The 24,198-nt window shown below is 67.4% G+C and overlaps 1 protein-coding gene across 2 annotated transcripts in view; it reads right to left on the reverse strand.

Annotated features, from left to right (window-relative positions):
- Nucleotides 1-1,129: 1,129 nt before the first annotated feature.
- LOC103346846 (cadherin-4) overlaps nucleotides 1,130-24,198 on the reverse strand; it is a 338,792-nt gene continuing 315,723 nt past the window's right edge. The window contains exons 8-16 of one of the 2 annotated variants that reach the window (XM_070051648.2): nucleotides 22,746-22,883; nucleotides 12,139-12,324; nucleotides 10,206-10,459; nucleotides 9,615-9,757; nucleotides 8,420-8,653; nucleotides 6,334-6,567; nucleotides 5,326-5,465; nucleotides 4,676-4,840; nucleotides 1,130-4,102 (exon numbers count right to left, since the gene is read on the reverse strand). In XM_070051648.2, coding sequence (XP_069907749.1) covers nucleotides 3,896-4,102; nucleotides 4,676-4,840; nucleotides 5,326-5,465; nucleotides 6,334-6,567; nucleotides 8,420-8,653; nucleotides 9,615-9,757; nucleotides 10,206-10,459; nucleotides 12,139-12,324; nucleotides 22,746-22,883 — 1,701 coding nt within the window. In that variant the 3' untranslated portion in view covers nucleotides 1,130-3,895. Of the gene's footprint in view, nucleotides 4,103-4,675; nucleotides 4,841-5,325; nucleotides 5,466-6,333; nucleotides 6,568-8,419; nucleotides 8,654-9,614; nucleotides 9,758-10,205; nucleotides 10,460-12,138; nucleotides 12,325-18,070; nucleotides 18,481-22,745; nucleotides 22,884-24,198 lie in introns of those variants that run through there. The other variant, XM_089306944.1, reaches the window with a different exon arrangement.

Raw genomic sequence — 24,198 nt, forward strand, 5'->3', positions numbered from 1 at the left:
GAGGTGGGTGGCGGTGGGCCCAGGCCCGGGCCACTCCTCGCTGCACGTGCTGGCTTGGGGAATTTGGGAATTCTTAATTTGAAGGCGGCCTCCCATGGACCACAGAGGTGTGTGTGAGCTTGCGTCAAAGAGTTCGTGGAGAAACGGAATTTAAAGTTTTATTTGGCTCAAAAATTCTTAAAAATCCATGCGTAGTTTTTTTATAGAATACATTTTCCATGAAATTTTTTCCCTTTAAACATTTATTTGAAAGAATCATTCACTCCTCAGATGGCCACAATGGCCAGGGCTGGACCAGGCCAAAGCCAGGAGCTTCTGGGTCTCCCACGTGGGTGACTTGGGCCATTTTTTTTTTTTTGACAGGCAGAGTGGACAGTGAGAGAGAGACAGGGAGAAAGGTCTTCCTTTGCCGTTGGTTCACCCTCCCATGGCTGCTGCGGTCGGTGCACCGCACTGATCCGAAGCCAGGAGCCAGGTGCTTCTCCTGGTCTCCCATGGGGTGCAGGGCCCAAGCACCTGGGCCATCCTCCACTGCACTCCCGGGCCACAGCAGAGAGCTGGCCTGGAAGAGGGGCAACCGGGACAGAATCCGGCGCCCCGACCGGGACTAGAACCTGGTGTGCCGGCGCCGCAAGGCGGAGGATTAGCCTAGTGAGCCGCGGTGCCGGCTGACTTGGGCCAACTTTTGCTGCTTTTCTCAGGCCATTAACAGAGAGCTGGATTAGAAGTGGAGCATCTGGGACTCGAACCGGTGTCCCCATCGGATGCCAGTGCTGCAGGTGGAGGCTTAGCCCACTATGCTACCACGCCGGCCCGGAGGGCCACCCCCCCCCCCCATATACTTGCGTTTCACAAGAAACTGACCTAATTCCATTTCTGTGGACTCTCTGAGGTTCTGTCTCTGTCAGGGCCAGGAAGGGGAGCACCTTTTGTTTGGCAGTTGCCGGGTTTGATTGATGGCTGCCAGACCCTGGGGAGGGCGCAGACGCATGGTGTGAAGGGTGCGCCCAGGTTTCTTCATGTTTCCCAGGGCCGCCCCCCCCGCCAGGGCCACCCCCTGCCAGGGCCACCCCCCACCCCCGCCAGGGCCGCCGCCCCCCGCCACGGAGCACGAGCCGGGTGGAGGCGACTTTCTCAGAAGGGGACTTTATTTCTCCTCTGGTTCTGCTCTGCAAATCCGCCCGGCACTGAAGACACATCGGGAAACATCGACTCTCGGCCCTTTTTTTTTCTTTTTTTGGTTTTTGGTACAAAATGATACAAACAACGATACAAAATAGTTGTGCTGTTGACGATTACAAAAAACGTTGGAACACCTGCCTCGGGGCGCTGCGCCCGCCCGAGGTGCAGTGTGAATCCGTCATAGCCGGTCTCTCCCAAACAAGCACAGTCATGCGGCTGCTACACGTTTTGTCCATTGTCCGAAAGAAACATGCAAAAGAGACCCGGGATGGAGGAGGGAGAGAGGAGAAGTCAGACGCGTCCCAGGACGCAGAGGCGGCGCCCCCGGCCCGGCGCCCAGCTATGCACGCTGCTGCCACTTCCCGCACGGTGACCGTGACCGAGACGCCCAGGGCTGTCATCGCGCGCTCGGAACCCGAGGCCGCCCGGGGCCCGCAGACCGCCTCGGACACTGGTGCTTTGGGATGTGCTGAGACACGGCAGCAGCTCCGGCTGGCCAGGTGTCTCCCGTCTGCAGGGGGGAGAGACGGCGCCGAGCTGCACTCCCCGCCCGGCCCACGCCCGGCCCACGCCCTGCCCTCGCACTTGTCTTATCTATGAGCTACAGAAGGGAGATGCTGGACACGGTACGTCTAACTAGTGTCAATCGGGGAGGCCATGAAAGCCCGTGTTTCTGTGGCCCCCAGGGGGCTGGCTGGAGGAAGCCCTCACCGGCGGCGCCACACTTCAGCCTGTGTGACTTAGGGCAGATGCGAGGGGGGCCTGGCAGTGACGAGAAAAGGCAAGGGGAGGGGGTGGGGGCCGGGGAGGCAGGCAGGGCAGCCGAGCCCGGCAGCTGGCGGAGCTGGCGTCTTGGGACCAAGGTGTGGCCAGGCCTGGTACATCGGTCCTGGGCCATGAGCCCAGGGCACGGGGGCCCCCGGAAGCCCTGAGATTGCGGAGAGGAGCGTGCCTGGCGCCCGGCCGCTCGCGCCTGGGACGGTGCTCTCCCACCGCGGGCTCAGGACTTCCACTGAGGATGAATTTGAACTTTTCCAAAACAACGAAAACCCAAAACTCCAGCCCCACCCCTCACACTGGCCCATAGGGCTCCCTCCAGTGGCCACGCCCCAAGCACTCAGGACCATTCTCATTGGCTACCAGGCCCGAGCAATTTGCATAGCACAGCTTAGGTCCCCGCATGCCATCCCTGGATGTCTGAGTCTCCCTGGGCCTGGCTGTATGCACAGGGCAGGGCAGCCAGTGACGAGTGACCCTTGGGGCCCCGCCCTCCCCGGCACCCGCAGAGGGTAGGAGTGGCCCAGGCCGGCTCTGGGGAGAGGGCCGGGGGTGGTGATGAGTTTGGGGAAGAACCCTGACGTCCTGTGGGCACACACGAGTGTGGCACATACGTCCACTCCGTGTGTCTCCGAGGCCAAAGCTGTTTAGGAAAGCGGCAGACTTGGGGCTGAGGGAAGCCATGGCCTGAGACTCCGCCCCTGGCAGCAGGTGCGGTCTGGGCTCCAGGGGGGCTTCCGGGGCTGAGGGAAGCCATGGCCCCAGACCCCGCTCCCGGCAGCAGGTGTGGTCTGGGCTCCAGGGGGGCTTCCGGGGCTGAGGGAAGCCATGGCCCGAGATCCCGCCCCCAGCAGCAGGTGCAGTCTGGGCTCCAGGGGGGCTTCCTTGCCCTTTGCTGGTGCTGGAGCCCCCCTCCCCTTCCTTGGGGGGCGTGACATCAGCGACACGGAGGGAGCCAGCACGCTGGCTGGTCTGAGCTGAACTGGTGCTGGCCTCCCGCCCCACAGGTCCTACAGCCCCTGTCTCGCAGCAGTGGCCGCCTCCTGCCCCAGCCTGGCCTGAGGGTGGCCTCACCTCTGGGGAGAGTAAGGCGTCACGTGGGGACAGCGCCAGAGCCGTCCCTGCCGCTGCTCGCTGGCCGCGGCTTCTGAGGAAGGGGTCCACGGTTAGGGGGCGGGTCCTGCCGTCCACACCGGCTCAGCAGCCCCGATGGGACTCAGGTCCAAACGGCCAGGGGAAGCAAAGGGGCCACGAGAGTCCGTGCGGGGACTGGTTCTCGGCCCGCCCTCGGTGAGAGGTGGTGTGGGGCGGGGGGCAGAGGCGTGCTGTGTGCAGGGGGCCCTCGGCGCTGGGTGGCGAGGGGTCAGGTGCTGGCACGCTGGGCAGTGGCCTCTCCCCACTGAAGCCGAGGGGACCTGGGGGCACTGGGGTGCCAACTGGCCCCCAGGGAGGACTGTGGGTGACTGGGAGCACTAAGCGGTGGTCTCTGGGGACCCCCCCCGGCTATTTACAGCATCTGGGAGTGCTAAGGGGGCCGAGGGCTGGGCCGGCCCTAGGGGGACTTCGTCCTCTGAGCTTTGCAGGCCCCCGGCCATGTGCAGCAAAGGCTGCTGGGATTTGGACCTCAAACTATTTTTGTTTCAAAGGAATCACTTTCTTAAACATGAAAAAAAAAAAAAGGCCACAGTCCCCCATCCCGAGCTGGCGCCCCCAGAGCCGGGCCAGGCGTGGCCCGCCCGTCTGCCCACGTGCTCCTGAGTTTGAGGGACTGACACATGTACCAAAAGGCACTTCCTTTTTTTTTTAAACAGTGCTTCTGCTCTAAGAAATTCAAGTTAAGACAGTGCCTCTCGCTCACTCTCGGGCCTGGCGGGGGCGGGGTCTGTGCCGGGCGGGGCGGGGCCTCCGCCGGCCACCGTCCACGGCACGAGGCCCGCTAGTCCTGGTCGCCGCCCCCGTACATGTCGGCCAGCTTCTTGAACCTGGGCCCCCAGTCGTTGAGGTAATCGTAGTCCTGGTCCCCGGAGCTGGACGAGTTGAGGGAGCTGACGGAGCCCGCCGTAGAGCCGCTGCCCTCGTAGTCGAAGACCAGCAGGGAGTCGTATGGGGGCGCAGTGGGGTCGTTGTCTGCTGCCCGAAGCCCCTGGGGGCCAGAGACTGTGGTTAGGCGGTGGGGGGGGGGCTCGCATCCAGCAGCTGCCGGTAAGCGCTGAGTCCCCCTGGGGCTGACAGGGACCCGGGGACCAGGAGCCAGGAAGTGGGGTTGTGAGGTGAGACCCCCCTACGCGGCTGGGCCGTGGCCTCGCCTTCAGCCCCAAGAACGGGGACTGGTTCTCAGCCCAGCCCGGGGGAGGCTTTAGCAACACCACGACACCACTGTGTGCATCGAGGCCGGGGCCACGGCAGTCACACCAGGCTTCCAGACCCCTCATCACCGCTGGGCGCTGGGCCTCCCTGGGGCTGTGCTGGATACCTGGTGGGGCGGGCAGCCGGGGCTGAGGCCAGACCTGACACTGCTCGGACCGGACCCCCCACCCAGAGCTGCTCCGGGCAGCAGCAAGGCCCTGAACCCTGGCACTGTCCTGCTGCTGCCCCGAGTTCTGCTCTGTGCATAGCCTGGCCCAGAGGCAGGCATCAGCGTCTCTGGACAGGAGGACGTGGGGAGGCGAACTCCCCAGGCCCTGCAGCTGCCCCGCCCCCCGCCAGGGGCACCCACCTCGCTGATGAAGTCTCCGATGTCCCCCGGGTGGGGCACAACGGGCCTGGCCGGGTACTGGGGCTCGGCGCCCACGGGCCGCTCGTCCACCCGCCGCACGCCGGGGGCCTTGCTCAGGGCGTGCTCCGCGACCTCGGGCTGCTGCAGCTGGCTGAGGTCGTAGTCCTGCGGGACAGTGGCGTTGGGGGACTGCGTGAGCCGCGGCCAGGAGGACCCACGGCGCCCACCCCTCCCACCAGCGCCCAGCCTCTTCGTCTGCTCCTGTCTGTGTGTGCTTCAGGCAGGCGTGGGGTCAGAGCCTGCATGGCCTGGCACCCCCACCCCCACCGAGCGAGCCCACCTCGGCCCTCGCTGCTCAGGGGCCTCTGAACACGGCCGGCCGTGCTCGGTGGGGAGCGGGGCCTCCCTCCAGCTGTTGTAGGCTGGCTCTGCCTGCCCCGTGGAGGACCGCCAGGTGGCCCGAGTCCCCCCGTGGGCAGCGGCAGGCCGGATTCCAACCAGGAGGCTCCCGCGGCCCACCCTCCTGGCGCCTGCTACGCTGCCCCAGACCCAGCGCGAGGAGCAGGGGGCGGCTGGTGTCCCCAGCGGACGGAGCCCCTTCCCTCCAGGAGGCAGGTGCGGCGGGCGTGGCCAGGCGAAGCCCCGCCTACCTGGTCCTCCTCGCCGCCGCCCTCCTCGTCATACTTGAGGATGTTGTCTCGCACGTCGTCCTCGGGGTCGATGAGCAGCTGCTTCGCGTGGCGCTCCTTCTCCCGCCGCTTCATCCACACGACGAACAGCAGGACCATGGCTGCGGGGGGGCACCGGGCAGGCGTGGGTGCCCTGTGTCCCCGGCGCGCGTGGGCTGTGCACCCGTGCTTGTGTGTTCCTCACGTGCGTGTATGTGAGTGGATGCAGGCATGTGGCCCGTGCACGCGTGTGCCTGTGTGTGCACGCACGTCTGCACACTCACACGCATGTTTGGGTACAGTGCACACGTGTGTGGGTGCCTGTGTGGGCCTGCAGTTGCCAGCGCAGAGCCCAGCTGGCTCCACCCTTCTCCCCGACACTGGCCGCTGGGTCTTTCCACGTTGACTTACTTCCTGCCCGCACCCCATTTGGGGAGGCCGCCAGCTCCACACAGCTGGCCACTGGGGAGCAGGGGGGCCACCCCAAGTCTTCCTGAACTTGCTCTTCTGGGCAGGGGGCGGGGTTTGGCGCAGGAGGTAAAAATGAGGGCTTGGGGCTCAGTGTCTGGGCGAGAATCAGAAGGAGCAGGCAAGACGGCCCCATGCTGGGAGGAGGCCTTGCCCGGGGTGGGGTGGGAGGGTGGAGCCCTCATCCTGTCTGGGGACGCAGGTGGTTCTGGGAAACCCAACCAACCACTGGAACTTGGGACCTGGGCGGAGCCAACGGGCACATTCTGTTCCCTGGCTGGTGATTGGTCCCACCGTGTGCACGTGCTGAGAGCCAGTCCAATCAGAGTCCTGGGACAGGGTGGGGGTGGGGCTTCCCTAGCACCCCAGGGAGCTGCCAGCCTTGGGCCGCAGGCTCTGTGGACACCCTGAGCCGCTGCCGTCTCCCGTTACCATGGGGACTGGCTCAGGTGGGATGGGGCGGAGGGGCAGCCCCAGGCCCTGCCGCCGCCCGGCCGCACGGTCCCCCCCGGCCTCACTCACTCAGCAGGATGACGATACAGAGGAGGATGGCCACAATGGCGCCCGTGCCCAGACCAGCCGCTGCCACCGCACCAATGGCGGTGCAGTCCCCGTTCTCGTCACACGGGCACACCTTGACCTTGATGACGGACATGTTGGACAGCGGGGGGTTCCCGGAGTCTGTGACGATGATGGGGACGTCGTACATCCCGGCGTCCAGGTAGAGGATGCGCAGGCTGAGCTGAGCGTAGTCGCCTGTGCAGGGCGGCAGAGCTCCCGCTCAGGTCGGCCCGCCCCGCCCCGCCCCTACGGCCGCCCCAGTCCTTGGCGTGGAGGCCCAAGACCCGCCCACATGCACGCCACCCCTCGCCGTCTGGTTAAAAGGCACTGGCAGGGGCTGGCGCTATGGCAGTGCGTTAAAGCCCCAGCCTGCAGCCCAAATGGGCGCCGGTTGGAGTCCTAGTTGCTCCTCTTCCAGTCCAGCTCTCTGCTGTGGTCCAGGTCCTGGGGCCCTGCACCCACATGGGAGACCTGGAGGAAGCTGCTGGCTCCTGGCTTTGGATCAGTGCAGCGCTGGCCACTGTGGTCATTTGGGGAGTGAACCAGTGGATGGAAGACCTCTCTCTCTCTCTCTCTCTCTCTCTCTGTACTCTTTCAAATGGAAAACAAAAAGGCACTGGCCGTCTCGTTGGCTCCCTGAATGTGTGCAGAGCTGCAGCAGATCAGAGAAAGCCCTGGAGCAGAAACGCCCAATACTGTCTGGAGAAAGCTCTGGGGGAGCCGAGATTGGACGTAAAACTGGCGAAACCCTTAGGTTGCTTGAGGGGCTGGCGTTGTGGTGTGGGGGTCAAGCTGCCACCAGCAGTGCTGGCTTCCCGTATCGGCTGTGCTACGTCTGACCCAGCTCCCTGCTGATGGCCCGGGAAAGCAGCGGAGGACGGCCCAGGTGCCTGGGCCCCTGCACGCACATGGGAGACCGGGAAGAAGCTCCTGGCTTTGGCCTGGCCGTTGCGGCCATTTGGGGAGTGAATCAGCCGACGGAAGATCTATCGCCCTCTCTTTGTAACTGTCGCTTTCAAATAAATAAATCTTTCAGTTTTTTAAAAGCATTATTTTATAGAACGGTGGAGTTACACAGAGAGAGAGAGAGAGATCTTCCATCTGCTGGTTCACTCCCCAAATGGCCGTGATGGCTGGCGCTGGGCCAGGCTGAAGCCAGCAGCCGGAGCCGACACTGCAGATGGCAGCTTAACCTACTACACCACAGCACCGGCCCCAGTAAATAAATCTTTAAAAAAATTATTTGAGAGGCCGCCTGACGGCGAGATGGACAGAGAGAGAGGAAGAGGGCTCCTGTGTGCCTATTCACCCCCTAAATATTCGCACCCGCTGGGCCAGGCCAGATCTGGGTTCCAGGAATTCAATCCAGGTCTCCCACGTGGGTGATGCGGACCCAGCTGCTTGGGCCATCACCCCGTGGGGCAGGGTGGGGCGGGGCGGGGGCGGGGTCTGCACCTGCAGGGAGCTGGAAGCAGGAGCCGGAGCTGGGAGGTGAACCCAGGCCTTGCCCTGTCCTCAAGGCCAGGCCCCCAGCAGCGACGCCCAGTGCTGTTTGCTGAGGTTTCCAGCAGGCGTTGGCACAGGGCTGCCCCACACAGGAGGGCGTCCTGAGGACAGAGGACACGTGGGTGTCCACGGCTATGCACAGGAGGACACCGGACACGTGGGTGTCCACGGCTGCACACAGGAGGACACAGGACACGTGGGTGTCCACGGCTGCACACAGGAGGACACAGGACACGTGGGTGTCCACGGCTGCACTCAGGAGGACACAGGACACGTGGGTGTCCACGGCTGTGCACAGGAGGACACAGGACACGTGGGTGTCCACGGCTGTGCACAGGAGGACACAGGACACGTGGGTGTCCACGGCTGTGCACAGGAGGACACAGGACACGTGGGTGTCCACGGCTGCGCTCAGCAAACCAGCAGGAGGCCCTGGACAGCCCCCGGCCTCACGGGCAGAGCACAGGGATCCCTCCCACAGGAGCCTCCCCGTCTGCTGCTCACGCTGCCGACCTGGCTCTGACCCTGGCCGTGGGCTCACCGTTCAGGCGTGTGATGGTCCAGTTCTTGCGCACGGCGGCCGGGACGAAGGGTAGCTCGAAGACGTAGGGGCCGATGTTGGGGTCGGCGTCGGCGTCGGCGGCCGTGATGTTGATGGCGTTCAGGTTGGGCTTCTCGCAGATCTGCGCCTCCTTGGGCAGCAGCTCTGGGGCGTTGTCGTTGATGTCGATGAGATAGATCTGCAGGGTCCCGGTGCCGCTGGCTGGGGGGATCCCTGCAGGGCAGACACGGGGTGACCACGCAGGGCCCCTCCCAGCACTCCACAGCCATAGCCACAGCCACAGGGTGGCGGGCACCAGCCAACCCCCGGGCCCACGCAGCAGGCGAGACGCACCTGCAGCTGCCGGACACGTGCACGGCTGCGCGAGGCTTCACCTGGAGCCCCCTTTGCTCTGGGGCCTGGGAGGACTTGGAGGATGCTGGGCCGTGGGCCTCTGCAGGCCACCTGTCCCCCTCCCCCCACCTCTCCGTAGCCTGGGACTGCTCGGTTAGAATGAAGCAATGCTGCTTCGGAGCCAGCCGTGAGCACGGAGGCCAGGCCACCCCTGCCTCAACCCTGGTGGACATGTGCCGTGTGGCCAGAAGCTGGCCAGAGACGCTGGAGGCAGTGTCCCGAGTGTGGCGTTGACCTTGCTGACAGCTCCGGGCCCTGACACCAACGGCCCCGTTCCCTGGCTGCAGCAGGTGGGGGGGCACAGAAAGCCCCCCCCCCCGATGTCTCCTTGATGGTGACATGGCACCTGTCTCTGAAGACTGGTGGTGCCGGAGCTGCCTGGGGATGCCCAGGGTCCCAGAGGAGAGGCCCCCTCGCTGCGCTGCACAGCCTGGCTGTGTGGACCCCGGGACGGCGCAGGGCTTTCTGTGCCTCCCAGGCCAGGATCCTCCGCAGGGCCTTGGCCTGCAGAGGGGTCTGGTGGAAGCAGGAGGCTGCTCGGCCCCAACCCCCCGAGCCGAGAGCGCGTGAGTGCAAACCCCGGGCTGGGCACGCGGAGGGAGACGCAGCGGCGAGAAGGGGGCTCCCAGGGGCTCCAGTTCCCCGTTCATGGCTGACATGCTGCCACCTGCTGACCTGCTCCCCCACCCACTGTCCTCGCAGCCTCTTCGACTGCTGGCGACCGAGGCCTTGCCCAGGCCCCGGGAGCGGTGGCTTCCCTCGGCCGTGGCAGCAGACGCACCGTTGTCAGCTGCCAGGAAGGTGGCCTCGTAGACGTTGTTGCTGACGTACAGGGACTCGCGGTCCAGCAGGGCGGCCGTGCTGATCTGCCCGTTGGTGGCGTTGATGTGCAGCCAGTTTGCCGGGTCTGACAGCTTCGAGTATCTGAGAGGATGTGCAGGAAGGAGGTGAGGCGGGGGCCGCCCTGGCCCCCCAGACCCCCGTCCCATCTGCGGGCAGCCGCACCTGCCAGCTGCACGCCCCAGGTCCCGGCCCGTGTCCTCGGATGACCAGGAGGTGTGTCCACCCCCGGCTCCCAACCCTGCACAGGCCCCCGCAGCGGGGCGGGCCGGGACCACTGTGCCCTGCTCTTCCCAGGCCTCCACCTCGCAGGGACCCCAGCCAGCCGGGGCTGAGTGTCCACACGCCGTCCGTGTCCGTGGTCTGGGTGTAGTGGCCTTGCTGACCTGAGACCCCCAGGACTTGGGTGCCACTGGAGGGGCGCTCAGGTCTGGACCTCCCAACCCCCCCAGGGACTTTCTGGCTGTGGGGGTCTCACTGGGCGTTTCAGGGCCTGGGGGTGCTGGGAGGGGGGCTGTGCCCATGGACCCACCTCACTGCCTGCTGCATGAAGCGGTCGGGGTCCACGGCGGGGAAGGTGGTGAGCACAGTGCCGGGGGGCACGCCCTCCTCCAGGCGGATCAGCTTGTGGTTGGAGGGGAAGTAGGGCGCCTCGTTGACGTCCATGACAGAGATGGTCACCCCCGCTGTGGACTGGAAGGACATCTGGATCCCGCTGGCCAGCGGCGCCTGGTTCGACACCATCACGGTCAGCATGAAGGCCCGGTTCAGCTCGTAGTCGACAGCCTGGAACGAGAGTGGGGGCAGGGCTGAGCCGGGCCGGCCCTCTGGGGCCTGTGGGCTGCGGGGAACGAGATGCCGGCCGGCAGCAGGTGGCGGCCCTACTCCGTGGGCCCCTGCGCCCAGGTGGGAGACCCCGAGGGAGCTCCTGGCTTTGGCCTGGCCCGGCCTTGGCTGTTGCAGGCACCTGGGGAGTGAGCCAGCAGAAGGAAGACCTCTCTGTCCCTACTCTTCCTTTAAAATAAATCCTAAAAAAATCCATGTAATTATGATGAAAGAATGAAGGTGTGAGGTCAGCACTCCCATCTCTGGCTGAGTGGCGCCCCCAAAGGTGTCCAGGGCCTCCCCAGACCCTCCCCGGGCAGAGGGGACCCGGCCGCCACATCAGCAGCCGTGCTGAGCGTGGACGGCGACGGCCAGTGAGGAGGGGAGCTCTCGGCTCGCCCCGTGCCACTAAGCTCGTGTTCGGCGCCCGCACAGGCGTGGGTCTCCTGGTCCTGGGAGCCAGAGGCGGCCCCGCTGGGCTGAGGCCAGGACGTCGCAGGGCGGCTTCCCCCGGGGCCGAGTCCGGGAGGCTCCACTTCCTGCGGCCGCCTGTGCTCGCAGCCCCTCCCCCACAAAGGCCAGCAGCGCTGCCTCGTCCAGTCTCTGACCTCTGACCTCTGACCCTCGCAGCTCTCTGGCCTCTGAGATCCCCCGCCGGCCCACAGAGGCCCTCTGCCCTCAGCTTGCTGGGTTCAGTGTGTGGGGGAGGGAGCTGCTGACCGGTGCAGGCCCTGGTGACAGGGGACACCGTCCTGCAGAATCCTGGCTCAGGAGGGCGCAGGAGCGGCAGCATTGCGAAAACACCACCTAAACCCCGCGGGGGAGAAGGACCCCAATTTGCCATCCCTGGGTGGACGCTGGTGACATGCGGAGGTACAGGGGGGAGGCCCAGGGCTGCAGGTGCCCGCCAGGGCGGGGGGAGGCCCGGGGCTGCAGGTGACTTCCAGGGCAGGGGGGAGGCCCGGGGCTGCAGGTGACTTCCAGGGCAGGGGGGAGGCCCGGGGCTGCAGGGCCTGCCGGCTGCCGGGCCAGTCTGCTTGCGGCTCTCCACTGCCTGCCTTCCTTGCAAACACCTGACCTCTCTTGGCCTGTTCTCAGTCCCGTTCGAGCTGCTCTGGGACTGCAGCTGCCCGGTAGCCTCACGCTAAGCGCCGCGTGGCTGGGGACGTTCACCGCCCTCCCAACCTGCTCTTCCCGGCTCGGACGCACAGGGACGCGTGCCAGAGGACGGAGTCGCGGCTGTGGCAGCGAGAGGCCCCCAGAAGTAAGTCTGAGAGTAGAAAAGCCCGACCGGTCCAAGCCGCTAGCAAGGTTGAACTGACAGCTGGCCGTCCGTCCCATCCCAGCCTGGCCAGCCCCAGGGCGGCTTCACGACCACGCCCCCAGCCCCCCCAGCCCCCCCAGCCCCCGCCTGGCCCACAGGAGGGAAGGAAAGCCTCCGGGCACCCCGGGAGCCTGGTCCGTCCCCTGCACCCCAAGCGCCCGAGAAGGCCTGCGGGAAAGGACTCAAACGCACGAGACCCTGAGACGCAGCCCTGCGCGTGCCGCACCGGCGCCGGGCGACTCCAGTGGGTTCCCCCGTTTGCCAGGGCGGCAGGGGTCACGGGAGGCCCTGGGACGGGGGCACCCAGGGCACCCACCTTGACCACGGTGACCAGGCCCTCGTTGGTGACGGGGTCCGTGCGGATGCTGAAGTGGCCCGAGGGGTCCCCGCTGATGACGCGGTAGACGGCGTTCCAGCTGGCCGAGTGCGGCTGGTCTCGGTCCAGCACCGTGAGGTTCGCCACCACCGTCTCCACCCGGTTTTCAGGGACCTCCCCCGCGAACTGGAAAAGGCCAGAAGGGAGCGCATTACAGCCTGAGGGCTGCGTCGGGACCCCTGCAGCCACCCCAGGAGGGCCCTGAGAGCACCGGGGCCCTGCAGCCACCCCAAGAGGGCCCCTTCGTGGGCCCCGAGAGCACTTGGGGTCCTGCAGCCACCCCAGGAGGGCCCCGAGAGCACCGGGGTCCTGCAGCCACCCCAGGAGGGCCCCTTCGTGGGCCCCGAGAGCACTGGGGTCCTGCAGCCACCCCAGGAGGGCCCCGAGAGCACTGGGGTCCCCCAGCCGGCGCCCAGCGAGACCGAGGCTCGCATCTGCCCACTCTGCCCCAACCAAACCGAGCCTTGCACACACGTGTGCACACACACGCACACACCCAGGCCTTCATCTGAACCCTGCCTGGCCCTTGGCGTTGCCCAGAGGAGCCAGGCGGGCGGCTGGGACCCACAGGTGACTGAGTGGGCCCCGGGCCCGTGGCTGCTGCGGCCCTGACCTCCGCCTGAGGTCATTTCTGGCTCTTCAGCGAGGGCCCTGCCGTGTGTCCCAGGCCCTGGCACCGGGCAGTGGGCTTCTGAGCCATGAGATGCTGGAGCCGGGCTTGGCTAAAGGCCCGGGACTCCCGCTGTGCCCAGGGCCCAGTGAGGCTGCCGAGGGCCCGGGCGGGGTCGGGAGGCGCTGCCTGTGCGCCGGCCCTCGGAGTAACCCTGGTCTCATCCTGCTTTTCAGAGACCTCGGGGGCCACCACTGGGCGCCCCAGAGCCTGAGTCTCTGCAGCCCCAGGGGCTCAGCGGGCCCCTCCCAGGAAGAGGACGAGAAGGGTGCATGGGGCGACCACACAGGAGGTGGCGGTGGCCAGGGAGCGGCTGCCACTCACACCACGGGTCCAGGGCGCCCCATCATGGCGCTTGAGCCGAGTTGGGGGCAGGGGCTGTGTCCACCCGAGCCACGTGAGAATGGTCTTCCACGGCATCTCCAGACCTGGGGGCTGTGACCCCCCAAGACACAGCAGCCGCCGCTCACAGTGAGGACCCGGCTACTGAGCACTCCCTGTGGGGGCTGCGTCACCCAGGGCCACCGTCACCTGCCCTCAGCTGGGGGTCAGGAGTGGGCCCTCGAAAGGCAGCAGGCAGCACCCTGCACCCACAGAGGCCTGGCCCAGCGAGCAGGGGGCCCAGGCCTGGGCACACGGACCTGGCTTTGCGAGGAGTGAACGAACGAGTGGACACATGGACAAGCAAATGAAAGCCTCGCGTGGGCTCAGAGCCCGTGCCCAGGGGGCTGGAAGACGCCGGGTCCTGTCGGCCTCCTGGGGCGCGCCCTGCTGCCCGCCGGCCCAGACCACGGTTCTGCCTGCACGTGGTGCGCGTGCATGGCCATCCCAGCACCGCGGCTGTTACAGACTCTGCGTGACTCCACCACGGCTGGATGTCACCAGGACCGCCGGCTCCACCTGCAGGGGACCCCTCATCGCGGTTCAGAGGCGCCGTCCGCGTGGGTTACAATGTGGAGTCTGCGGCAGCCGTGGCTGAGTGCCCGGGGCTGGGACCGCGGCTGGGCTGGGCTCGTCAGAGAGGCCTCAGGGAGGGGCGGGCGCCCAGTCCTCAGCAGACGTGGGCAGGGACGGTGCCCACTGGAGGGATGACAGTGGCTGCTCAGGCCCACAGTGTGGGGTCCACAGCAGGTGTTTTAGGGAGGGGCACTGCCCACCAGACTGGGGCTCTTGGGACGCCGGGTGGGGCAGGGCAGCCCCTGCCAAGGCTGCTGTCCGCCGGTCCCGGTGAGCTGGGAGACGGCGGGGACTTGGCTGGTGCCTTGGAAGGCGCTCCAGGGGGGCAGGGGCCGTCCCAGGGGCAGGCAGAGGTCTGGGGCAATGGTGCGGCCCCTCCCAGGTCCCACAGCGGCCCCGCCAGGGCCATCTCTGCCTGTGCAGTTCTCGCTGTGGTCTCCCCGTCGGCCTGCAGCAGGTGGAGCTCTCGTCCCTTCAGTGGGCTGAGCGGGCAGGGTGGCCCTTGGCAGGGGCTGGCGGCGGTCTCGAGGCCAGGGAGGCCCTGCCCTGGGACCCCTGCTGCTGACTGCGCTGCACTGGCCCAGGCCTCCCCCAGCAGGTGATGGGGTCGTCACGCCCAGCCCAGGCCGCACCCTCAGCGCAACCTCTGACTCTCTGGGGTCCCTTCACCCACTGGCTGTCGCTGTGGATGGTCGCGGGCTCTGGTCTGATTCCACCTGCCTGTGCAGCAGGGGACTGCCGGTCTGGGCACTGGCCGGCCTCCCGACGGCTGCCAGAAGGTGCAATGGGTTGAGCATGGGTGCAGTGCCAGTGCCCAGGCCGGCGGGCATCTGTGTCCTCCCAGGGCCCCGCATCCTGTCCAGAGTCAGCGAGGCCATTATGGACGGGAGCACCAGCCGACAGGCACGACCACCAGAGGGGCCCCGAGGGGTCACCCCTGGCCCGGCCCCGTGCAGCCAGGTGACCTCTGAGCCTCCGCTTGCCCAGCTCAAACCCAGGCCAGGACACCTGCCTGCCGGCCTCCCCGGGAAGGTCCTGTCCCACCTGCCATTCTGAGAGCCGGCGGCCCCGCCATGGCTGTTCTGGGGCCACACTCTCCTGAGCGTCCCTACAGACGCTGGTGGGTTTGGTAATCTTCAGGCCAAACTCGGCCCGTGGCCTGCCTTTGTAAATAAAGTTTGATTGGCACACAGCCACCGTGGGGCGGGGTGGGGCAGTCGCGACAGGACGGCCGCCACAGCCAGCTGTTTTCAGGAAGCGGCTGTGGGCACCTGTTCTAGAAGCCAGCCCCTACCTCCATACCTGGCCTGGGGTGGACACGGGCGCGTCAGGCCCTCAGGCTCAGTGCCGGCACTCATGCCCCCAGCAGCAGGGGAGGGTCCCGCGGACACGGCAGAGCTGGGCTGCCCAGTGCTGCCGCAGGCCTGCTACGACCTCCAGGCTCCTGCTTTCTCAGCTTCCAGGTGCGGGGACGCGGGAGCTGCGGGTGGACGCAGGCGTGACCGTGACCGGGGGGAGGTAGCCGGCACAGGCAGCAGCCGGTCTGGCAGCGTCGGCGGGCCAAGGTGCCACGGCCGGCAGAGCGGCTCTGTGCCTGCTGGGCACTCCTGGCCGCTCGGAGGTGAGCGCCACTCCCTTCTTTGGCTGCTGGATGACCAGGTGGGTCCTGGTGCTGCCCGCGGAGTTTCAGCGGGGACCCCCTCGGAGCCCTACCCCCATGCCGCCCTCCTGAGTCGGGGAGGGGGGTGAAGTCTAGGAAGTCGCTCCTAATTCCCGCACGTTCACCACACGCGCAGCAGGAAGTGACGATTTTCTCATCCCCCCCCCCCCCCACATGATGACTCTGAGGTCTCTGCAGAACTCAGCGTGGGAGGCCCCGGGCCTGGGGCAGGAAGGAGGCAGAGCCGCAGAGCCTCAGGCTGACCCGGCCCCGCCCCTGGCCCCGCCCCTGGCCCCGCCCCGCCGGCAGAGAGGAGACCCAGGGTGGGAGCGCAGCGCAGCCTCCCCGCTCCAGGCTGGCGGCTGCGGGGGCAGCCGTGACCACACGACATCCAGCAGGGCCCTGGGCCTCGCGCAGGCCACCCTGAAGGGGAGGGGCCCGGCCCCGCGCAGCAGCACCCCAGCCCTGGCTCCTGTGCGCCGCCGTCACCTCCAGCCGCGAGGCTTCGCAGTCAGGACACGGGGCCTGTCTGTGGCCACACAGCTGTCAGCAATGCAGCCCGACCCCGACGTGGGGCCTGAGTGATGGTGAGGCGGCCCTGGAGGGCATGGGGCTTGCCTTGGTCCCACGGCCAGCAGGTCAGGCTCGCGAGGCGCCCCACGCAGGAGCTGCAGAGCGAGGGGCTTGTCCAGTGGCCCCCGGGCGAGGGGAGTGCAGGCGCCACCCTGGGCCTTGGAGCCGTGGCCTCAGCTCCGCCTCTCCTGGGGTGGTCACTCTGAGCATATCCGTGCTCACTGGGCTGGGCGGAACATGGCCGGCAGGGGCTGGAGACCCCTTCCTGAAACAGGGGCCTAGAGCCGAACTGGCCCTGGGGGCCCACGGGGTTAGAGGTCGGGGCAGGATTCAGGCCCGATTTGCCTCCTCCAAATCCCTGCTCTCAGTACTCGCAGCCGCAGCTTCTGCCGGGGGTGCTGGGCAGGCGCGCCGTGCCCCCAGAGCCCCTTAGCCGCCGTCCCTGGAGCACGGGGAGGGCCCATAACCAGGGTCACCTGCTGTGCGCCCAGGCTCCCGGCCCCGTTTCCTGTTTGCACGGAGCAGCCCGCGCCCTCCGCAGGTGTCGGCCCCTCCCATGCCTTCCCTGCGGTCCCGGGGGAGGGAAGGGCTGGACTCAGCCTGGGCTCAGCCCTGAGTCGGCGCTGCCTCTGCCCCAGCCCTGGCCTCGTGGGGACCGGCCGGATCCCTGCAGAAGTCACCCCACACGTGGGCCCCAGACTCGTGCCCGCTGCCTTTGGCCGGCTATGGCGAGGGCTCGGGGGGATGAGCTCCGTAGGCGGCTGGACCCGCAGTGCCGGCTCCTCTTGGCCCCAGGGAGACGCAGTCAGGGGACCTTGGCCTTGGGGATTTGCCCTCAGATGGACGCCCCCACCCGCTGGCTCCTCCTCTGGAGCTGGTGGCCACGCGATGTTCATCAGGAGGAGCCGCGGCCGGCCCAGCGTCCCCAGGGAGGCCGTGGCCTTGCTCTAACCCTCTTACCTCCTAGCAGGTGTGAAGGAGTGAGTGCGAGTCCTGACTCCTGGGAGGTGGGGCAGGGCCCACGAGGACGCGCACCCCCCAGACGCTGCCTGCCCGGGGCTCGAGGTCGGGGGAAGCACCTCCCGGGCCTGCGCCCAGTGCCCTCTGGTGAGCACAGCCTGGGGCGCTGTCAGCTCCTCCCACGGCACCCTCGTGTCCGCGGCCGCCACGCTGCACTCGCACTTCTGAGACAGCTTTCTGTCCGAGGAGGCAATGGCGACTTCCGGTGGGGTCCGAGCACAGAAACCGGAAGAGGGGACCCGGGGCTCCTCACAGGCAGAGGGAGCGTGGAGATGGGAGGCGGGGGTGAGCCGGCCTGCGCCTCCTTCCCGTGTCACCGTGGTAAAGGCTGACGAAGGTTCACACGGGCGTTTCAGGAGCCGTGAAGTGGAGACTCCTGGGAAAGGTGGCCTCACGCCCGGCCGGGGGCAGGTGCACAGCTGAGCTGTTACCCAAGACCAAGCGCCTGCGCCCGGACCCTCAGCACGACCACCTGCAGGCTTGCTTAGGGAGCCACTGGCGGCGCTCACCGGCCGGCTGCCCGCACCTGCGGCCGCTACCGTGTCCCCTCGGAGCCCCTCTGCTGGCTCGTCCAGCGGGAGAGGGCGCACTTCGGGGGTCTGGGGCGAGTGCTTCCCGAGACCGCCGGCTCCCGGAAGGAGCCCTCTCCTGTGCCGCGTCTCGTCCGGCGGCGAGCGGCCAGGCCTGCGTGGTGCGGTCACCCCAGCACGCGTGTGGATGTGAGCTCACATGCATCAGGAGAGTGGCCGCGGCAAGGGACCCCGCCATCTGACTAGCAGACAACACCCAGGCTTCCCCCCTCTGACCGACCCGAGGCACCCCTCTGCCTCTGCATCTCTCTGTCGTCTGTTTCTGACCAGCTGCACACTTCTGTCTCCCCAGGAGCTGGCCTTGCGGGGACGTCATCTGTATGGCCAGGGCCCCCCCGGACAAGCGTACCCCGCTCGTTCTGGCTTTGTGGTTAACACCCCACAGGTGTCGCCTAAGCTTACCCTGAGCCCAGTCAGGGCTGCATGCTCTGGAGAGCACCTGCCCCCGCAGGCTTTCGGGAATAAAGACGCCATAAACTGAGGCACGGACGGCTCTGCAAGCTGTCCAGGGCCAGCAGGTGGTCAGTGGCGGAGCCAGGGCTGAAGCCGGGCGCCTGGCCCCGGTGCCGCCGTCTCTCCAGTGCGGCTCTGCCAGACGGGGTCCAGGGAGCGGTTGGGGACACAGAACTGTGATGTTCCCGTGTGTTTTCCCCCTCCCCCGACCAGGCCTTCCTCTGCACGGTGCTCTGGTTGGGGGGGTCCTAGGTCCACTTCGTCCTTGTCCAGGGCCAGCTCTCTGGAACACAGGTGGCTGTGGCTGGTCCCTGGGAGTGGCCGTTGGCTGGCCGGCGGTGGATGGGCCGCCAGGTGTGGGCGGAGCTATGGCCCCCGCAGGGTCACACGGTGCTCAGAAGAGTGGCTCCACTGACCTTGGCCGAGGTCGGCACTGCCCACGGAGTGCAGCTCGGGGCACCGAGTCCCTTCCCCGTGGAAGACGCCGGATTCTTATCGCCGGGAACTTGTGGTCTGTGACGTTTCTCTCCTGCCTGGCTTTGTGCACAGAACTGAGAAGCCGCTGAGGCTTGGCCAGAGCGGGCTCACTTTCTGGGGGAGGGGCCAGCTCAGGCAGTGGCTGGAAAGGTTCCAAGGCTAGCCCACAGCTGTGGTCATCTCCACCTGGCTGGTCACTCCTGAGGACAGCATTGCATGCTTTGGCCCTGGGTTTCTAGACGCAGAAGTTTCCAGAAGAACCTGGGGCATGGGGGCGGGGCACCGGAGGGGGCACCACTGATCTCTCGGCCTCTTTGTGAACACTTTAACCTAACCATCGTGTCTCGGGCTGGGGAGGTCACTCGGCCTTCCTGCCTCATCACGCCCACCCACTGACCCCAGACAGGGAAGCTGGGCTTGGAAGGTGACAGGTGTGGGGGGTGCATGGCTGGGCTGGGAGGAGCCACACAGTGAGTGACAGGTGTGGGGGGGTGCAGGGCCGCACACTGAGTGACAGGTGTGGTGAGTGACAGGTGTGGGGGGTGCAGGGCCGCACACTGAGTGACAGGTGTGGTGAGTGACAGGTGTGGGGGGTGCAGGGCCGCACACTGAGTGACAGGTGTGGTGAGTGACAGGTGTGGGGGGTGCAGGGCCGCACACTGAGTGACAGGTGTGGTGAGTGACAGGTGTGGGGGGTGCAGGGCCGCACACTGAGTGACAGGTGTGGTGAGTGACAGGTGTGGGGGGTGCAGGGCTGCACACTGACAGGTGTGGTGAGTGACAGGTGTGGGGGGTGCAGGGCTGGGCTGGGAGGGGCCACATACTGAGTGACAGGTGTGGTGAGTGACAGGTGTGGGGGGTGCAGGGCTGCACACCAGGAGGGGCTCCCAGGGGCTGGGGTCCCTGACTCCGATGCCTGTGGTGGGCACGTGCCTGGGGGTGTTGGGCAGGGGGAAGGCGAGGCGGCCGAGGACGGGTGTCCAGTGCCCCTCAGTGCAGAGGGGCCCCTCCCCAGGGGTCTCAGAGCTGTGTCCTTCATGGACGGTATTCTGGGGCTGCCTGCACCAGCCTCCAGGGGGGCCTGCCCAGGGGCACCTCACGGACGCCCCTGATGACCGCACGGCCCAGGCACGGGGACGGCTGAGCACCCTCCCCGCCTGGGCTCTGCCCCGCCTAGCCTCCCGTGGGCCATCGCAGGAGCCCCGGCCGCCACCCTCCGACGCGTCAAACGGCGGCCATTTCTGTAGTTCCCTGCCCTGCGACCCGGGGCCCGGGGCTGCCTGAGGCTGGCAGGGCTGAGGAGGGGCCGCTGCCCCGGGGAAGCTGGGCCCTCACCGGAAAGTCGTCTGGGACGGAACGCAGGCCTCCGTCCTGGTCTCGGGCTGACCACGTGGGAAGCGCCTGCACTTGGGGACAGCTTCTCCATCCTCTCCCCCCGCAGCGCCCCAGGCCTTCTCAGGGGCAGCGAGGGGTTTTCCGCGTGGCCGCCGTGTGTAAGGGAAGGCGGCGTCCACCCCGAGAGACGAGGATCGGCCGGCAGGGGTGGGGAGGCCGGGGGCCGAGGACGTGGGCTGGGAAGTGGTGCGGGCACCTGGTGCCCAGGCGGGGCTCGGGGAAGCAGAGACCTTGGACGTCTCTGATGGAGAAACGGGGCTGTGACGCGGAGGCTCTGCCGGCCTCCGAGCCAGGGAGGAGGGAGCCCCTGTGGGGCCATGCGCTGGACACGAGGGTGCCGCCCAATCTGCAAGCCAGGGAGCTGGTGGCAAGGCCGTGGCTGCTCCCCTTGCTGGCCCTGCGCTCGCGATGCCTCTGTGAGCTCAAAATTCCTTGTAAATCTCCCAAGTTCAGGCAGCGGAGACTCCATGGAGGTGGAAGGGCTCGGGGGCGGAGGCCGAGGGAAGACAGAGGAGGGCAGTGGCCCCATGGCCCTGGGGAACAGCGAGGGTGGTCCCGTGGCTGGGCGAGGGTGGCTCCTTCCTCAGGGCGCGTCCTCACAGCTCCTGGGGGCTTTGCCACCTGCGTGGAGACCCACGCGACAGCGCCACGGGATTCTTCAAGAGGAAGAAATGATGCGATGGAAACTTGTCCATGAAGGCGCTGAGCGCAGGAGACGGGTCCAGGTGGTGTCCTGCAGCACGTGGCGGCAGGGGCGGGCTCCATGCGTTACGCTGACGCCGCCATGGAACTGTGTGCCCCACACAGCTGCTGCCACGCTCGCTGTGGCAGGGCCACTGGGGGCAGGCGTGGCAGGGCTGCCAGCTCTGGGTGCAGAATCAACAGGAACCCGGGCCTGAGTGGAGCCGGCCGCTGACCGATGCCACGCTGGAGCCCAGCAGGTCCTGGGGTAGGTGGGAGGCGGCCCCTCTGGGGCAGAGGCAGGTGCACCCTCCGGGTGGAGGTGTGGCCTGTGTTGGGCTGCTCTTGACCCCTCTCCACACCTGGGGCCTCCATGCAAGCAAAGGTGACACGCACCCCTTCTCAGACGGGGAGACTGAGGCTCGAGCTTGTTTGTGGGAGCAGGTGGGGGGGCTCCGAGCGTCGCATGCTTCTCTCAGGACACCCCACCTCTCTGCCTCGCCCCCCTGGCATCTCACGGCCCCTCTGGGACAAGCCACCGCTGCACTCAGCTTGGTGGCCTCCTCCTCTGGTTTCCATGGCGACCACGAGGCTGTTTCAGAGGGGTGGGGGCGGCAGGCTGCATCCCATCACCTGGGCTCCGGCGGGCGGCGGTGGGACAGGGTGTCCCTGGGGGCATTGTCCTCTCAGCCGAGCGCCTCCGGGACCACCGAGGCCCTGCATTGCTGAGGCTCTGGGCCCCCTGGACACCACGGATGCACCGACGCCCGGCTTGGGGCAGCTCCGCGCCTGGATTAGGGACCAGCGTGGTCCTTCCCGTGACGTATCCTCGGGTGTCCCCTGCTGTGCCACAGGGCAGGTGGTGCCCGCCTGAAGTCCTGTGCTGAGGCCGGAGCTGTCCTGGACACCGCGTGTCCCCTCATCATCTGCGAGGGTTCTCCTGGGCACGCCCGTTAGGAACTGCTCCTTCTCAGAGCCGGGGGTGCGGCTGGGCCTGAGAGCCAGGTGTGGGCAAACCCACTGGGGTCTTGGGGCCAGGTGTAGGGGTGGCAGCTGCTTCCCCTATGTCCAGTCCCTTGGGCCTGGTCCAAGCAAACAGAAACTGAAGCCCCGGAAAGAGGAGGGGGCATCTTCCCACCATCCGGGCACCTCCCCAACGTCGGCTTTGGAGCCCCCAGCTCGCTGCTGCCCTGAGCCCTGGGAGGCAGGGGTCTGAGCCGCTCCCTCCGCAGCCCATCTGGCCACTAGATGGTGCTGTGCGCCCATGCCTCTGCCTGGTCCAGTGGGGCCAAGCCTGGCAGGTGGGGACGAGGGGACACGGTGGCCTCCAGGCGCCTTCACAGCAAGCTGACCGCCCCAGCCCCGCCTCACTGCAGGGCCCAGGGCCAGCTGCCGCCTCTCAGGTCTGCGTGGCTCCGTGCGAGCTCCGCTGGGTCCTGCCCCCACAGGGCTGGGGGTGGCCAGTGGCTTGTGGCTTGGGGTGGGCCCCCCACTCGGTCCCCAGGAGGGGCCCAGGCAGGAGCAGGGGAGACCCAGCCCTTGGCTGGCACCCAGGACAGCTCAGGTGCTGGGTTGAGGGCAGGGAGCGGGGGCGGGGCCAGGATGCCCGCGTGGGCGGGGCATCACAGCCTGCTGGGCGCCCTGGGATCAGCACAGGATGGGGACCCCCAGTGGGCCTCCTGCACAGGGGTTCTGGCGGTGTGGACCGGGGGCTCACGGTCCATGGCCGACGCTCAGCAGCCCCCTCCGAGCAGACGCCCGATATCCACTGAGGACGCTTGGCCTCTCAGATCCCAAGGGGCCCCAGATTCCCTTTCGGCCAACGGGGGCCACGCAGGGCAGCGGCTGCCCCTGACCAGCCCCGTGCTCCCCTCCACGCCGCGGCCGCTGCACACACATCACACACACACCTTGGAGAGTGGCTGGTCTTCAGCCCTAACGCCTGTCAACCCCGGGACTTCGCAAGGCAGCACCGGGCCAGACTGGGGCCCCGCGTCCCCGCCCCGCCGTGCCCCCCCCCCCCGCTGGGCTCAGCCCCTCCCCCGCAGAGGCTCCAGGCCGCGGCGCTCACCGTGCTCGTGGTGAACTCGGGCGGGTTGTCGTTCACGTCGGCCACGGTGATGATGGCCGTGGCCGTGTTCGAGAGGCCGTAGTTAAGGTTTCCCTCCATGTCCGTGGCCTGAATGATGACCGTGTACTGCTGAACTTTCTGGAAGGGAGACACGAGTGGGGAAGGAACTGTGGGTCAGCCTGCATTCTGACGGACAGGCGTGGGTGCTCTGTCAGAGAAACCCCCTGGCCGGGAGCCGCCGGGCAGCAGGCAGCAGCCCTGCCTTCGTAGCGACTCGTCCTTGGGGCCCAGTGGGCACCAGTGAGCCACAAGGGCCAGGGAGTAAAGCGGCAGACGCCCCAAAGCACGCAGGGGGACAGACATGGCTCCTCGAGTGTTTACCACGTGCAGCGGAACTTCAGGTCAGAACTGCGAATGGGAAGAAAAGACAGCCCCCCTCCCCCCACCCCCGGCAGGTGCAGAGACAGCCAGTCCCCCCCCCCCCAGCAGGTGCAGAGACAGCCACAGTCCCCCCCCTCCCCCTGCAGGTGCAGAGACAGCCACAGCCCCCCCCTCCCCCTGCAGGTGCAGAGACAGCCACAGCCCCCCTCCCCCCTCCCCCTGCAGGTGCAGACTCACCACAGTCCCCCTCCCCCCTCCCCCTGCAGGTGCCATGGCAGCCACCGCCCCCCTCCCCCCTCTCCCCGCAGGTGCCGTGGCAGCCACAGCCCCCTCCACCTGGCACGGCGGAGCCTCCACGGAGCCCGGCTGAGCTGCCAGTCTGCAGCTTGCGAGCCACACGCGTGGGCATGCTGCTTCAGGCCGCTACGTCTGGGGTGTTCCGCTGCCCTCACCCCCACGCAGGCCCGCGGGGCTCCTCCTCAACTTGAAGCAAGCTCCACGGCCTCCAGCGTCCCCTCCCTTCCTGACGGGCTCGCTCCTGGGCTGCAGACGAGCCTGGGCCCTGTGTGCTCTCAGCCTGTTCTGCACCCACGGCTCACGCGTGGCCCTAACTCCACAGACTGCGCCGCTGTGTCTGGGTGGGTGGGAGCCAGTGCGGCCGCCGGCCTGTCCTGACCGCAGGGACGCCCAGAGGCACCTGCGTGCCATGCTCGCCTGGTGTCATTCCTTGGGAGTCCCGCGACCCAGCACAGGGAGTTGGGGAACTCTGGCCCGTGGGCCGAGTCTGCCTGCCGCCATCTATTGTAAATAAAGCTTTATTGGTACACGGCGGTGCTCCTCATCCACTCCTTGCCCGTGGAGGCTGTGTCAGAAACCCCACGGCCCACAGCCCCTTCATGGGTCACTTGTCCATCTGGGGCTCCAGTGTCAGGCAGGCAGCTGGGGGTGTCCTAGATGGGCCCCAGAGTGAGGCCAGGGAAGGAGGGGGCTGGGGACACCCGGGGAGGCTTCAGGGAAGAGGAGGCAGCAGGGTGGGCCCAAGGCAGAGCTGGCAGGTGCGTTCGGGGCTGGG

Source organism: Oryctolagus cuniculus, chromosome 11 (assembly GCF_051225735.1).
Source record: "Oryctolagus cuniculus isolate XC-2025 breed Fujian yellow rabbit chromosome 11, ASM5122573v1, whole genome shotgun sequence".
NCBI classification, from domain to species: domain Eukaryota; kingdom Metazoa; phylum Chordata; class Mammalia; order Lagomorpha; family Leporidae; genus Oryctolagus; species Oryctolagus cuniculus.